Source organism: Xyrauchen texanus, chromosome 20 (assembly GCF_025860055.1).
Source record: "Xyrauchen texanus isolate HMW12.3.18 chromosome 20, RBS_HiC_50CHRs, whole genome shotgun sequence".
NCBI lineage: Eukaryota > Metazoa > Chordata > Actinopteri > Cypriniformes > Catostomidae > Xyrauchen > Xyrauchen texanus.
The window spans coordinates 38065805-38080677 of record NC_068295.1 but is presented as its reverse complement, the minus strand read 5'-3'; the positions used below and the strand labels follow the sequence as shown (position 1 = coordinate 38080677).

At 34.9% G+C, this 14873-nt stretch overlaps 1 protein-coding gene across 2 annotated transcripts in view; it reads right to left on the bottom strand.

The window, feature by feature from the left end:
- Nucleotides 1-597: 597 nt before the first annotated feature.
- LOC127660714 (calcium uniporter protein, mitochondrial-like) overlaps nucleotides 598-14873 on the bottom strand; it is a 122060-nt gene continuing 107784 nt past the window's right edge. For both annotated transcript variants that reach the window (XM_052151090.1, XM_052151089.1), the window contains 5 exons: nucleotides 13775-13879; nucleotides 13507-13667; nucleotides 10764-10967; nucleotides 7986-8102; nucleotides 598-6680 (listed from right to left, as the gene is read on the bottom strand). In XM_052151090.1, coding sequence (XP_052007050.1) covers nucleotides 6600-6680; nucleotides 7986-8102; nucleotides 10764-10967; nucleotides 13507-13667; nucleotides 13775-13879 — 668 coding nt within the window. In that variant the 3' untranslated portion in view covers nucleotides 598-6599. The remainder of the gene's footprint in view (nucleotides 6681-7985; nucleotides 8103-10763; nucleotides 10968-13506; nucleotides 13668-13774; nucleotides 13880-14873) is intronic.

Here is a 14873-nt window from a genome sequence, read left to right as displayed (position 1 = left end):
CAAGAAGCCATTAAAATTCTCAGTGTAATAATGTACAGTAAATATAAGATTTTTAAGCAAAACAATGCGCTAAAGTACACATTAGTATAGGTTGTTTTAGCAAAGTGGCACTTCATGATAAATCGCTTAAATTTTAAAAATGGCATATCAGATAAGATTCTAATCTTTCGACTCCAACAGGTTTCAATGTAAAAACTGAATTAGGTTTCTTATGTAGATGTAGTTTTGTTGCCATTTCTCCCAAAGACAAACTGCTGTGATCGGCACTATGTTGTTTTGGCACATGACATTACACGTGCGTCGAAAGTTGAACCCTTTAATGAGAGCACAGAGTCAATCAATTTCAATTATGTGTTGCATATAGCAAAGCCAAAATACAATGTCCACGCAGAAGGACGTGGGGTCACAAAAGGTTCAAATGAAAAGACATGAAGCTAGTGCTTAAATTAAATACGAGGGACATTTATTCATTTCTTTAGTAATGCAATGATTCATTTCATGATTTTATCGGTTTTTTTAAACAATTCCAGAGTGTATTTAATGATTTATTGAAAAATTGTAAAAAAAAATATATATTTTGCAATTTGTCCTTCCATACAGCTCAATTAAATATTCCTGCGGTGTGACAAATGAATTTATAAAAGTACAAATACTCCATGTTATCTCTCATTTATTTTGCATTTCCAAGATGGCTAAAAATAAAATGACGACTGGTTCCAAAATTGGATATGTATTTATTGATAATTGAATTACATTTTTATACACGTTTCATAAATGATACAGGATTTTACATTTTCATTTTTAAAGTCTTCTAACATTACAGCATCCAATGCCATTGAAAAAACAATGAACAAATAAAGCATATGAATAAAGCAAAAATGTTTTTCATTCTGACACACATTTCCTTTTTCCCCGAAATATAATTTTCATTCTAAGTGCACATGAGAGGTCTTTAAAATAAAACACATATTTTCAAATGTAATCGGTGTGGGAGTATAGAGACGGACTAAAGAAAGAAACATGGGTGAAGCAAGTGGCCTCAGAGGTGGAGAAATAATGGGCTCATGTCCATTCCATGCTCTCTGTTCTTAGTTCAGAATAAAGGCAGCACTGCAGCGGTCGAGCAGCAGTAGAGACTGAAAGAGTTGAGATCCTTTATCATTCAGGGCCACTGCAGTAGATGAGGCCATAGAGGGTTAGAGGGACTAAAAATTCATAATAATCTTTTTTCTTTTTTTAAATTCATTTTTATATAATTTCCCTATGTAAACATACATTCATGCAACACCCGCTTTAGAATAAGTTCCATACATTTGATATGCTATTATAAAAATCCCTGAAACAAAAAGAAACCCTTCAAAATAAACTACAAGAAGAAGTTAAACTTATCATTAATAATAATGATCAGGCCCAAGAACTTTCGATTTAGGTCAAGGGCGGTCGGTTTGATGGGCATGTTTTTTGGACTGCATTGCCCTGCACTAACATTTTAAGAGTGTGTTTGGGATGAATTTATAATTGTTGATCACATATGTGAGGCAGTTGGATGGATTTACAGTATGCTCAAGTTGATCTGGATTGCTTTGGATGAAGATTATGCATGAATATATCATTCATGAACGTCTATACTTTGTCAACATAAAACAAGATGTTTGCATTAAAGAGTTAACGGATATAAATGCATGAATTCATAATGTCACATTGTTACAGATAGCCGTGTCTGGTGACTGTGATTTTGCAAAGTAGGAGTAACCATTTCTGTATCAACTAGTATTTTCCCTCTGGCATTATAGGTGTAGTTAATGTTAGGGTTGGTTTGAAAAATATGCTGTTCCAGGAATTGTTCCTCTTGGCAAAATCACCAGCTCTGTCCATGTATAAAACACATGTGAACTCCACTCATGTGGTCCAACAAACACTGTTCAAACACAACTTTTGATAGAAGAGAGAAGCATTTCATTTCAAACCTGCTGGGTCGGATACGGCTGTGTTAAATGAGTTTAAATCAGTTGTTCACTCTTGGTAATGCCCTTTGACCTGAACTCTCCTCAACAACAACCAACAACAACAACTTCCACTCTCAAACATTCAGCCAGACATGCAAAATCCAAAAGCCACAGTTTAGAGGTTTACGATGAATGGATTGTGCTTTCCCTTCCAAAGTTCTTTTTAAAGGAATCATTCGTTTTTTTTTATTATTTGATTTAAAAAATAGTAATTATGATAAAAATGTGGTCATCATTTACTCACCCTCATGTTGATCCAACCATGTATTATTTTCTGTGAAATGGAAACGAATGTTCATGCTGATCTTTTCCATACAACTAATGCAAAAATATAGTTTTTTTTTTTTTGTCTTATTTTTAAGTAAAATATCTAAAGAACTTGAGAACCAGAATTAAAATAACATATTATAAATCCTGTTAGCAGAGGAATCGAATAACATTTAGTTGGGATACCTCAATGGCAAATAGTCTTTTCTTGTAATAAGAATGTTACTACTTTTTTTTTTTTTTTATTAAAGATGCAATATGTAAAATTTTCATGTAATATTTGCATTTTTGTAATGCAACTTAAAAAATTAGCCCTTCCCAGACTTCCTAGGTTGCCTTATTAAAGCCTGTAGACTGATTTTCATGTGAAGTGAGCGAATCGCTTTTGCCGGGAAAATCCAAAGGATGTGACGTTTATGTTAGTATTAAAACAATCATAACTGTGTCATTTTAATTGTGCTACCTCATCTGTCAGTGAATCACGTTCAGTCTCTTTGTATGTTACATCATTGTTTTGGATGCTCGCTCACGTCCCTATGGAGTGTGTGCACAAGCAACAGGAAGCTGTCTGCAGTTCACCTAACGGCCACAGGTGTCATTAATAACAAGGGTTTCTGAATCTTACATACTGCACCTTTAAATATGATGCATTTTATTAAAACTAAATGTATTTATTTATTTGTACTAATGTTACAACATTTTTACTTATCTAAAATGAGTCAATTTCTCTAAAAACAAGAAAAAATGATCTGATGTTTTGATATTTTTACTGGAAAACAAGACAAAAATATGAAAGTGATTTATATGTTAAGCTCCAAAAAAGGCCAAAAAGCTCCATCAACGTATCATAAAAGCAGTCAAAACAACTCGCACACTATATTCAAAGTCTTCTGAAACCATATGAGAGCTTTGTGTGAGGAACAGACTGAAATGTAAGCAGTTATTCACTGATCATCTTCCCCTCTGCTCTCAAATTTCATTTGCGGTTGTGCATAATCAAACTTGCTAGAGATTTTCCGGTAATAGTGACTCCAATTTCAGTTCACACAACACTGTTGCATGAGTTCAGAAGACTTGAATAGTGCATAAGTCATATATACTACTTGTATGGTGCGTTTTTGGAGCTTGACAGCAGTCGTTATATGGGAAAGAGCAGCATTAAGATTCTTCAAAATTTCGAATTTTGTTTTAAAATCGCATACAGGTTGTAAAAGACATGAGTGGATAAATAATGACATATTTCCTTCAGAGCTGTAGGCTCACCCTGTTATAGTAAACATACAGTAAGAACAGACACTCAAATACATGCCGCTATGGGGATTGCAGACACTTATGTGGCTATACAGACACTGACAAAACATGAATATGGCTTTAAAATTATTTAAGAAGAGCAAATAGGCAAAATCATAACGGATGGACGTCAACTACAGTACCATAGAGGTATTTCTCCAAGTATGTAGTATAGAGGAGGACGAGTCAATCCCATAAGAGACCAAATGATCATGGGTCTGGATAATGGTCCAGTGAAACATCACTTTTCCTTCAAATGTCTTCATATGATCAGTTTGCTCCGAGAACAAGCGACTAATTCAAACACACTGATAAAGAAGGAGCCATTTATGTTAACACAAAACACTTGAAGGGAAACGCATTATGAGAGCTTCTCATATCCCAAAAAGATATTTGATGATCATGGATCGCCGTGATAACTGGGCGAATAATCATTGCACCTAACCCATGGAAAAGATGCTGAAGATCGGCCAAACCACTGCTAAGGCCTGTCTGCTAAAGATACCACATTTAGACATCGGATGAGACGATCTCTCTCTATAGCATGCCACAAAGTGTGCAAAACACACGCTAATTCTAGGATCTAATATATTACACGTTCTCAGCATGTACTAGAAGACTCTTGGCATATTGAGGCAGATATATGTAGCTTAAAAACGCCACATGAGTTACGAGAACTTGATTGTGTCCAAAATGTGCTAAAGAAAATTAATCACATTTTACACAGTGACCTGCCTTAAAGAGATCCTTCACCCAGAAATTGAAATTCTGTCTTTGTTTATTCATCCATCCTCATGTTATTCAATATCCGCCGAGAGGAATTTCATTTTTGGGTGGACTTTCCCTTTAAGATGGTTCGATTGGGTCAGTTTCTTGGATTGTATTTAATTAACATGTGTTTGTTCAGAAGAATATCAGAACCCTAACAAGCACACTGCAGCGGATGCTGTGAGGCACTGTGTGAAAATAACATTTCATGTTGTTTGACAGAAGATTTAAAGAGAAAATAAGGGCAAAACCTTTGAAAAGAACCAATGAAAACCAGTCAAAACAAATCTTTGCACATCTGCAAAGCATCCAAGTGCGTTTCCTCATACCTATAATGTAATAAAATCAGTATGAAATGCACACAGTGTTAGGGATGGACAATTTGAGCTTCATTTTATAATGGGAATAGAGCTGTCCAGCCAAGATCTCAATTTGTCAAAAGTCAACTCGAAAAGGTCATTCACCTCTGGAATCCCTTGGGAATTTCCAATGGGTTTTTATCATATCTGTTTTGTATTTATGAGTAAAATAATGCCTATGGTTAACATTACTTTCACGTTTGGATTTACATCATAAATTGCACACAGTCACACCTCAAACCATTTTTTTTTCTTATTATTTTTAACAAAAGATGCATAATAAGGACTGCAACTACCAAAAGCATGCGAGTTTGCATGTTTCACGAATTGGACATACTTGTGATCAACGAACGCTTTTAAAGCAATTGCAAAATTCACATTTGAAGCATGAATGTGTATCATTTATTTTGCAGAATACCTCTTCAAGTACTGTTAACCACAGACCTCATGTTACTTCTAAATCAAAAAGTGAGGTTCTAAAAAACATTAGAAGTCTTATTTGTAATGGGTTTAGAAAGGGGCTTATTAATGATTAATAAGCCATTTACAAATGCATTATAAATCACTGATATGTGGTTATAACAACATACAAAAAAAGGGTCACTTTAATTGAATACCTGCCAAATAGTGAGCCATTTTACCTAACTTGTTATAAATGCTTAACAACACTGAAAATGTACATTAATGTAAAGTGGACACATATGAAGAATGCAGAGGACTTTAGGTAAGTTGGGACGGCACTCGGAGTGTCACCATTCTTTTGACATCAATGTGACAGGAAATTGACATCACAAGTGATAAGACTTGAATATAAACACAAAGCGTGCTGTAGCCGCATCTCACTATAATAATATATGTATAAAGCATTTATAACATGCAAGATAAAACACTCACTATTTGGCAAGTATTGCACTAAAGTCCCCTTTTTTAATCATGTTATAACTGCATATAAAATATTTATAATGTATTTGTAATATAATGAATTATTCATCAATAATTAACCTTTTTATAAACCATAAACAAAGGAAAGGATAATGCGAAGTGTTACTGCTAATTCTCTTACACGTGCTCACAGGTAATTCTCATATCGGCTCTATTTTTTAAGAAAATACAGGGCATTTGCAGATATGTGATGCCGGATGGCATAACATGAGAAAAAAAAGAGAAAATCCTCTAAAAATGAGAAGAAGAAAAAAGTGTCTTCTCATTTGTTTTTCCATCATAATAATAAACATACTACGGCTTTTAAAATAAAAAGTGCCAAAATCTCAATTTCGTTTTGGAATAATAGAACACAGTGATATTTTAGCTGTTAGATTTGTCTTCAGCTTTTAACAGGTCCGTACAGGAAGCAAGAAAGAAATTTGGGTGAGTCAAGGGGGTTTAGCTTAGGCTTTTAGGAACAGGTACAGGCGTCGATGCAGCGTTATAGCCACAAGAGGACTGGTTCGATGGTAAACACATCTTCTCCAAAGAGGAAAAGAGCAACATCCCAACATCTCTTCGGCAAAATGTCAGAGTTAGGAAGAGCAGTACTCCAATGTGGAAAAAACTGTTCAACCCAATGTCCCAACTTCCCACCTGAAAGCAGGGACTTCCTGTAAATTGCGGCTTTTTCTCTGTGGTTCAGTAGTAGCGTTATCAAAGCGCTTTGATCAGCAAGCAACTCATCACCATCCGTTCGAGGATGTCATTTTATTTCTTTTGTTTAATTGTATTCCCTTCTCCTCTGCATAGATGTGCCAGATTAGCTTCAAATAAAAGACAAGGAAACAAATAACGCTAATAAATCTCAGAAGATTGCTGTGGATAGCGGAAAAGCTAAAAATAGAGAGAAAACAAAACCAGAAAGAATGGCATGACAGTAAGAATGAAATTTGGGTGCGAGGAGGAAGGGTTCATGTTCTCATCAGTCCTTGCTGGCATCGATTTGTTGGAGGGGGAGGTTCATCTGCAGGGGGTCTCGAAGACGCTTTAGATCCACCTCAGCCTGAGATAGAGAAGATAAATAAGAACCAACCAACTTTGCGAAGGAAAAGTTGACCCAGAAAATGAAAATTCAGTCATTATTTACTCACCCATCATGCTGTCTTCTGTGAAAAAGGCAGATATTTTTAAAGGAGATATTTTGAAGAATATTCAAGCTGCTTTTCTCCAAACGACAAAAACATACAGTGATTAACGGCTGTCAAGCTCCACATATGACCAAAACTAAATCAATAAATGCATTTTAAAACTGGTCCACATGATTTGTACACTATATGTCAAGTGTCCTGAAGCCATTCAATTGCTTTGTGTGAGGAAAATACAGAAATTTAAGTTGTAATTCACAGATAATCTTCTCCTCTGCTGTAGATCTCAAATCTCATGAATGCTTCTTAAAATGTGGAGCTCCATGTTCAGTTGTCAGACACATGTGAATCAATGCCGTTTGGTGTAATTAGCAATGTTCCCATCAAAGTTTCATTTATGCAAAAAATCGGAATATAGCAAAAACGTTTTGTGTATAAACCAGCGTTTCCATCCCATGTGTTCAAGAAAATAAAATTGGTACTTCTGGCGAAATTGGCTCAAAATAGAAATGTAAATGGAAGTTTAAGCCACTTTGATTCTTAAATAAATGTTCTGAATTACTTGCGGTTTAGAATGAGCAGAAAAATATTCCTATATTCCTACATAAATTTCTATAAGAATGTATTTCTCAAATGTCTTTCCATTGAAGTTTATGCACACGTCTTCTTATCGAATAAAAAACGTATCCGCCACAAGCACTCATACATGTTTTTTTACATGCCTTTTGGAGATATTATACAAATGTTGGTGTTTCCATACAGGCTTTTTTATACAACATCTCAAAATTGGCATACAAATGTAGATGGAAGCCCAGCTATTGACATCAAATTTGCTATAATAAATCTAAAAATGCTAAATAAATATATTAATTATAAAAAAAAGAAAGAAAATAAACAACTTTATTTTATTGAAGCACATTTAAGTTTTAGTATGTTCCTCACAAAACGCTATAGTATGGATTCAGAAGACTATATTGACTGCATTTATTGTGCTTTTTTAGTCCTTTTATAGAGCTTGACAGCTCCTTATCATTGTATACATACAGTATATAGTATTGATAAAATCAGCGTGAACATGCCTCAAAACATCTCTTTTTGTGTTCCATGGAAGAAAGAGAGTCAGAAGGTTTGGAACGACAGGGTGAATAAATAACAATTTTCACTTGGGGTGAACTATTCCTTTTAACAGAATAGAGTCAATGTTTGTTTGTGTGCTAGCTAACCTCAGCAATCGCAACCTTCAGTTTGTTGTACTTCTCAATGTCAAAGCGTGTTCTCTTTGCCCCCTTATGAAAGAACAGCAGGTACTGTCTGTCCCTGGCATCTGGGTAAATATATTCCTGTGTGAGGGAACAAAAGCAGAGAGGTCAGATACTGTAGATCTCTACCTCAATATAGTTTTCAAAGAAATTTGATATTTCACCTTACAAAACTGTATTGCTATTCTAACGCCAAGAATTTATATTAGATACATTTTTCACATTCATATTTTTTTGGGGGAAAATGCACCACTGTAGAGCAAGTGTGCGAGAAAAGTAAACATACTGCGGCATTATATCAACAAATTATTTCTGTTCGGCCAAAATGCAAACTCAAATGCAAACAAGCTATAGGTACTGTATGACTTCTTCCATTTGTAAATGTATAAATTCTCTGTACAGTTGCACTGCAATGTTGTTGTGCTATTATAAACACGCTGAAAGCAAATTACGCTATTTTCTTGAATAGTTCTTGTTAATGTGACTATGCTTTACGCTACTTCTATGGCTCTATGAAGTTAAGCAGGATGTTCATTACCGCACGACCTTTTGACATTTAATCATGTGAAGGATATGAATGATATTAACAATTCAATTTTCACAAGTTAATATGCTAATTCTTGATATCTGAAATTACTACTATGAAAATGAACAATTCTTTTAATCATTTATTACATTTGCACTGGTAAAAACGTGAATTCTTGATGTAAAAGAATGGTGCCATAACTTGCAGAAATACAAATTCTTGATATCACTAGTAAAAAACATTATTCTTGATATCTGTCATCACTTATGTCATTCACTCCGGTACAAACTGCAATTACAGATATCTGCAATTCATTTCTTACTAGTTGAAATTCCAATTTCACAATTTGTATTTACTAGTAAAACTTTTGTGTGTGTGTGTGTGTGTGTGTGTGTGTGTGTGTGTGTGTGTGTGTATATATATATATATATATATATATTAATATATACATTAATAAATACATTAATAAATACATTGTTACTTGTGCAAAAGTTCACTGATGATATAAGCAGCTGAATTACAACTAGTGTAAATGCTCATTTTGATATCTGATATATTTGGTGCAATTAAAGTTATCTTAAAAAGCGTTCTTACTAGTTATAAGATAGTAAGTACAAAGATATCTGAAGTTAAAATTGCCACTGGTAAAAAAACTATTTCCAGATATTCAAAATGAGCATTTTTGCATGTCCGGAATGGACATTTGCTCTTGCAACAATAGAATTATTGCTATCATTCTTTTTTGAACATATGTTTAAATGTACTAGTGTAAGAAGTACATAGCTGTTATGTACATTTGGAATACGAAATTATAGATATCTGTAATTGAGTTTTGAATAGGAGTGCATTACATCATTGTGACATTTTACTAGTGAAAATGCAGCTACACATCAAGAATTACGTTTTTTACTAACATTTCAAAATCAATGTCTATTTCTAATATACATTACTCAGACCCGCTTTATATTAGGTGGCCTTAACTACTATGTACTTAACCATTTGACACAATGTATTTAGTATGTACATGTTGTTGCATTGTAATTACATTTAAAGTACCTACATTTAATTACATTTGTAGTTACAGTGTTAAATTTACCCCTAACCAACCCTGACCCCAAAACCTAACTCTAACCCCTAATCCTAACCCAACACTTACTCCTAAACCTACCCGTACCTCAACCTCAGTAGCAGAAAATGTGTGAATTTTGCTGAAGAACATGTAGTTACACAGTAAATACATAGTCTTGTGTGTATTTAATGTTAGTACATAGTAGTTAAGGCCACCTAATATAAAGTGTCACCCATTACACAATATTGATTTAATAAAATTCAAAATCCAGAATGACCTGTTTACTAGTGTAAATGTAATTACTGATATTAAAATAAAAATGTGCACTTTAACCAAGTAGCAGTTATTCCGCAAAGTAGGGCTGAATGATTTTGACAAAAAAAAATCGAATTGGGATTATTTTGAAAGATATTGCGATTACGATTTGAACTGCGATTTTGAACCACTTTTTATCATTATTTTTTGAAACCCAATAATTAATAAGGTTATTAAGAAGTTAAAAACATTATGGGAATATATTTTGAATAATATTAACAACCGCAACAATTATTATTATTATAAAAGAGTACCACATTTATGTCATTTTTGCTTTATTTAATGTGCATGAAGCATAATTATAAGGGCGTTTATTTTGGCGGTCACTGGATGAAGACATGAAGTAAGAGAAATGGTCTCATCTACTCTTCTGTCCACAAAAACCCAGTGTTATGAGGTTACTTTAGATTTGGACTGTGCATTTTAGTGGCCAATCATATTCAGAATTACACAAATGTGCAATTAGTGAACATAGAGTACTGTAAATGTAATGCACTCAGCTAATCGGCCTCACGTGAGCGTGAAATACACTACAGAGATGCACACTTAAGTAAGTGCAGCAAGCAGCGCTTTAACTATTTATCATCATTTTATGATTTCAATTTTATTTCGATTAATCCTTCAGCCGTAGCACAAAACCAACAAGCAAGTAAAACATTGCATTATATAATCAGTTTTGAATTGCAACACAAAGTAATTAATAACAATATTATCACATACTGTATATCACAATAATATTGTATCACCAGGTCCCTGCTGATTCCCACCCCTAGTATTCATAGGGAACTTCTAGGGGCAGTACCTGTGAGAATGAAAGGATTGAACTGCTCACCTGACGTGTTAGCACAAAGTAAGCATACATGGCCATGGCTGTGCCATAGGTGATGAAATAAGTGACGGGCTCCATAATATCCCATGAGTACTCCCACCAGGTCAGACGAGCCAGAATGCCAAACTGCGTGGCCATGTAAGCCATCCCACCCCACAGCACCCAAGTAGTTCTGCGTTCGGCTTTCTTACACAGCTCATCTTTCACCTGACACAGGGAGATAACAAACATCTCAGTTAATATTATTTCAACGAAACATATTTGCAGAACATACTGAACATTTGTTTGCATATTAGGCCAGTTAATTTAACAGTGTTTTCATTTAGAAATGTTATTGGATTTATTATTCCCCAAAGGCAAATCTCATGTAGCTTTAACAAAACTGTGTGGAATTACAAAGTTAGCATTACAGTATATGAATCATTCATGCAGATCTTAGGGTCTAAAAGGGTGAATCTCACGAAAAATAGTCGGTCATATTTAACTCCAAAATCAAAATAAAGAAGTAAGAAGCATATTTAAGGACCAACAGGATTTTGAGCATTGTGACATACAGTATATACACAGTATAGAATTTTCTTCAACTTCAGGCACTTTTAGCCCTGTACATTTCTTAAAAGTGAAATCCTGCTAAAATATTTTTCACACTCTCACTAGTTTATTCAATTTCTCTTCTAACAATATCAAACAGTGATGTACATCGACCACAGGAGATTTATGTCATTTTTGTCTGCAAGGCATGAAAATTCTGACCAAAGTGAGTATGTTTCCATGTTCTCATTTTCATCAATCTGAATAAATGCAATCTGATTGCAATTCTGTTTATTTGTACCTTATACTTTGCAATCCATACAAAAATATTACTTTACATGTGCATTACATGTTTTCCGAACAAAATTTGTGCACATTCGAAGAGCGTCATTCGTTGCCTTCTGAAGAAATGGAGTAAGTCGGAGAAAGCCACTATATCGCATTGGTGGTTTTGCTTTGTTGACATTTCTAAAAATATGCAAGAAACAGGGGCGTATCTAGGGGGGTGCCGGGGTGTGCTTCCCCCAATGCGATATATCGGTCGTCCACTACTATATAAACAGTATATACTGTAAGTATTTGTTGTAAAAATCATTGTATTATAGTTAAAATATACTGTATTACAGTAATAAAAAATCACATGAAGCATGTACGGAAGTGTGACTGGACATCAGTGGACATCATAATGACTTTAAGAAAAGAAGCATAAAAACATAAGTAGAGTTGCTCAAATGCAAATACATTTTATTCTAACTTTTGACCAATATGTGGCACAGTCACCACATTTAAATGGTGATGTCAGGATGTGGTCATTATGACACACTCAAAAGTTTCATGAAAATATGGCAAAACGTTGCAGCGGTAAAGCCTCAGATGCTTTTTGGCGACTTGCCATCAATTTCGTTGGTGCTATTCGAGAACCGCTTTGTCTATCGACCAATTTCATGCATATCTGACTTACAGCTTAGGAGGAGTTCTAAAAAGTAGGTTTTCAATTAATATCAACATGACAGACAGGAAGTATGGCGAATATACTAGTGGCATGCCATGGAAAATTTGGTATCTGGGTATTTGGCATGACCAAAGAAATTTAAAAAGAGCAGTGACAGGATGATCTATTTAATCAAATGTTATTAGCATTTTTAAACCTTTAGTTTTAACTTTTAATCAAAAAGTAGTGCTAGCCCAAAACTTTATAGGTAACCTCAGGGCATAGTGCCGATGACGCATACAGAGTTTCATAACGGTATACCAATGCGTTTGTAAATCTCTGAATTTTACGACAAAATTCAACATGGCCGATGCCCAAAATGGCCAACATAGGATCATTCGACTTGTTCCGCCACAAGAAATCTAAAGAGATCAGCCTCATAATTTTAGGTCAAACTATTTAGAAGTTTTAAGCAAAACAAATTCATATCTCCTGACCACTAGGTGGCACTGCTGCGAAACGCTGCAGGTACCCTCAAGTCATGATGGCTATGACATATACCAAGATCCGTGTCAATATGCCAAAGCGTTGCGAAGATACAGCCTCACGTCCATTTTGGCATGCTCGCCATCTAATTTGTTAAAATGCAATTAGCTTTTTTGTTCCCTGTGTCTCTAGATGATACAAACCATTTATCATGCAAATCCGACATACGGTCTAGGAGTATGAAAAAGTAGGTTTTTCAGAAAATTCTGAATGGCAGAAAATGTAATTAATCTAGATTAATCTAGTTTTAATCTAATTGAAATTTAAAAAATAAAAGTTTACCCTAGGCCTTCCGGTTAAAAAGTTAAAATCATAAACATAAGTGAAACTTTGAGCAGTTGTAGGCACTAGAGGGTTTGAGTTAGAGACCCAAAATTTGGGTCGGTTATAGTTGAGAGTGTCCTCTATCAGTCTGAGGTTCTATGGGCTGCCATAGACTTCAATGGCGGAAGAAGAAGTGGGATAATAATAATAAGAAGAACACTAAAGAATACAATAGGTGCCTACACACTTTCAGAGCTTGGCCCAGTTTAAGCATCAGTTGTCATTTTGATCAGATAATGCGTTAGTATCACTACTCAGAATTGTTTGGATTGTTACACTAGAATAACTTTATTTATTCAACCGTATTCATTATCATCTCAGCTCTAATGCAGAATTCTCCATTATTACCCATTATTAAGTGTTACTTTGATTATTGTTCGAAATAATGATAAAATACATAGACTAATAATGCACCTTCTCTAGTGGGCGGAGCTGAGAGTTGAGGTCCTCCAGTCGTCCAGTCAGCTCTCTCTCTTTGCTGAGCTGATGCTCCTCTATGTGCAGTGTGGTGTAGAGCTGTTGCACCAAGAACTTGACATCGTTCAGTCGCTCTGCTTCCTCATGTGGCAGTAAATCTGCAACAGATGCCAACAGATTATTAAAACTGTGTTCCCAATATGTACCATTGTGCCTCTGCAATGTCTTGCACATAATGACCCAAACTGCATCAGGGCGCACTTACCTCTCCTGGGCGGCTCCACCAGATGTGTTGTATCATTAATGACTAGTTTAAAGTTGTCCAAAAGTAAAATATCCACCCCCGTAGAGGACGATATCCTTGCTCCATCTATAGAGAAAGAAGGAATGAGATATTTCTTTGAATTCGATTTTCTTTAGGTAGGAATTTTTTACAATACATATTTTTCCAAAGCAGCTTTGCAGAAACTAGATAAAAGAAAGATACATAATAAATACATTATTATTAATGCATGCAGTTAATTTTCACACTAGATTCTGACATTTTATTCAGCTCCGTGTGAGTTCTGAACACTGGCTGGAATATGTTGGAACCTCTGTGATGTGTTCAGCCTTAATTAGACACAACAGCGATTCCATGTCAATGATCAAATGATTGAGAAAGGACATTTTAATGCAAATATTTTTTGTACAAATTCAAACAAATATGGGACATGTGACAAAAACAGTACTTAGCAGCCTTTAAAAGGCAGAATTGAATTACCACAGAAGCACGTCAAGTGTTAACTATCACCTAAAAGCCAAACACGTGATACATGGCACTGATGAGAGGCCGCTGCAGAAGGTAAGTTTGTCAAATACATTGAGCTCTAGAGTGAAGCATCAGTGTTTCCCCAGTGCCGTGTTGCAAATCCGTCAAGTTTTGTTACGTGGGCAGTGACACCACTAAAAGCAGAACATGATGTTGGCCATGTTAGAAATGGCATACTACATACTACTTTACTCTTAATATTTCTGCCATATATGGCAGAAAGTGTAAGAGTAGTATGGGTAGTATTCCCTTCCGCTATGCTCTATATGAATGCGTGAATGGGGCTTCACGATTGGTGTAGCCACAGCCTGCCAGCCGATTAATATTGTGGAGGATGAGGTTAAGAGATTTAACAGATACACAACCTATAAGGACTAGTTCTTTCAATTAGTCAACCTCTCACTTAGACTTTGGGAAACAGTGCGATTTTAGTGTATTTCTGTCTTTATACAAAGGCTTTGTTTGGAAAATGTTAGTAAAATATTATTTTTACATATTGTTTTGTTTTCTAAGAAGGAAATAAATGTATTTTGACAGGAAAAGAAGTATATAA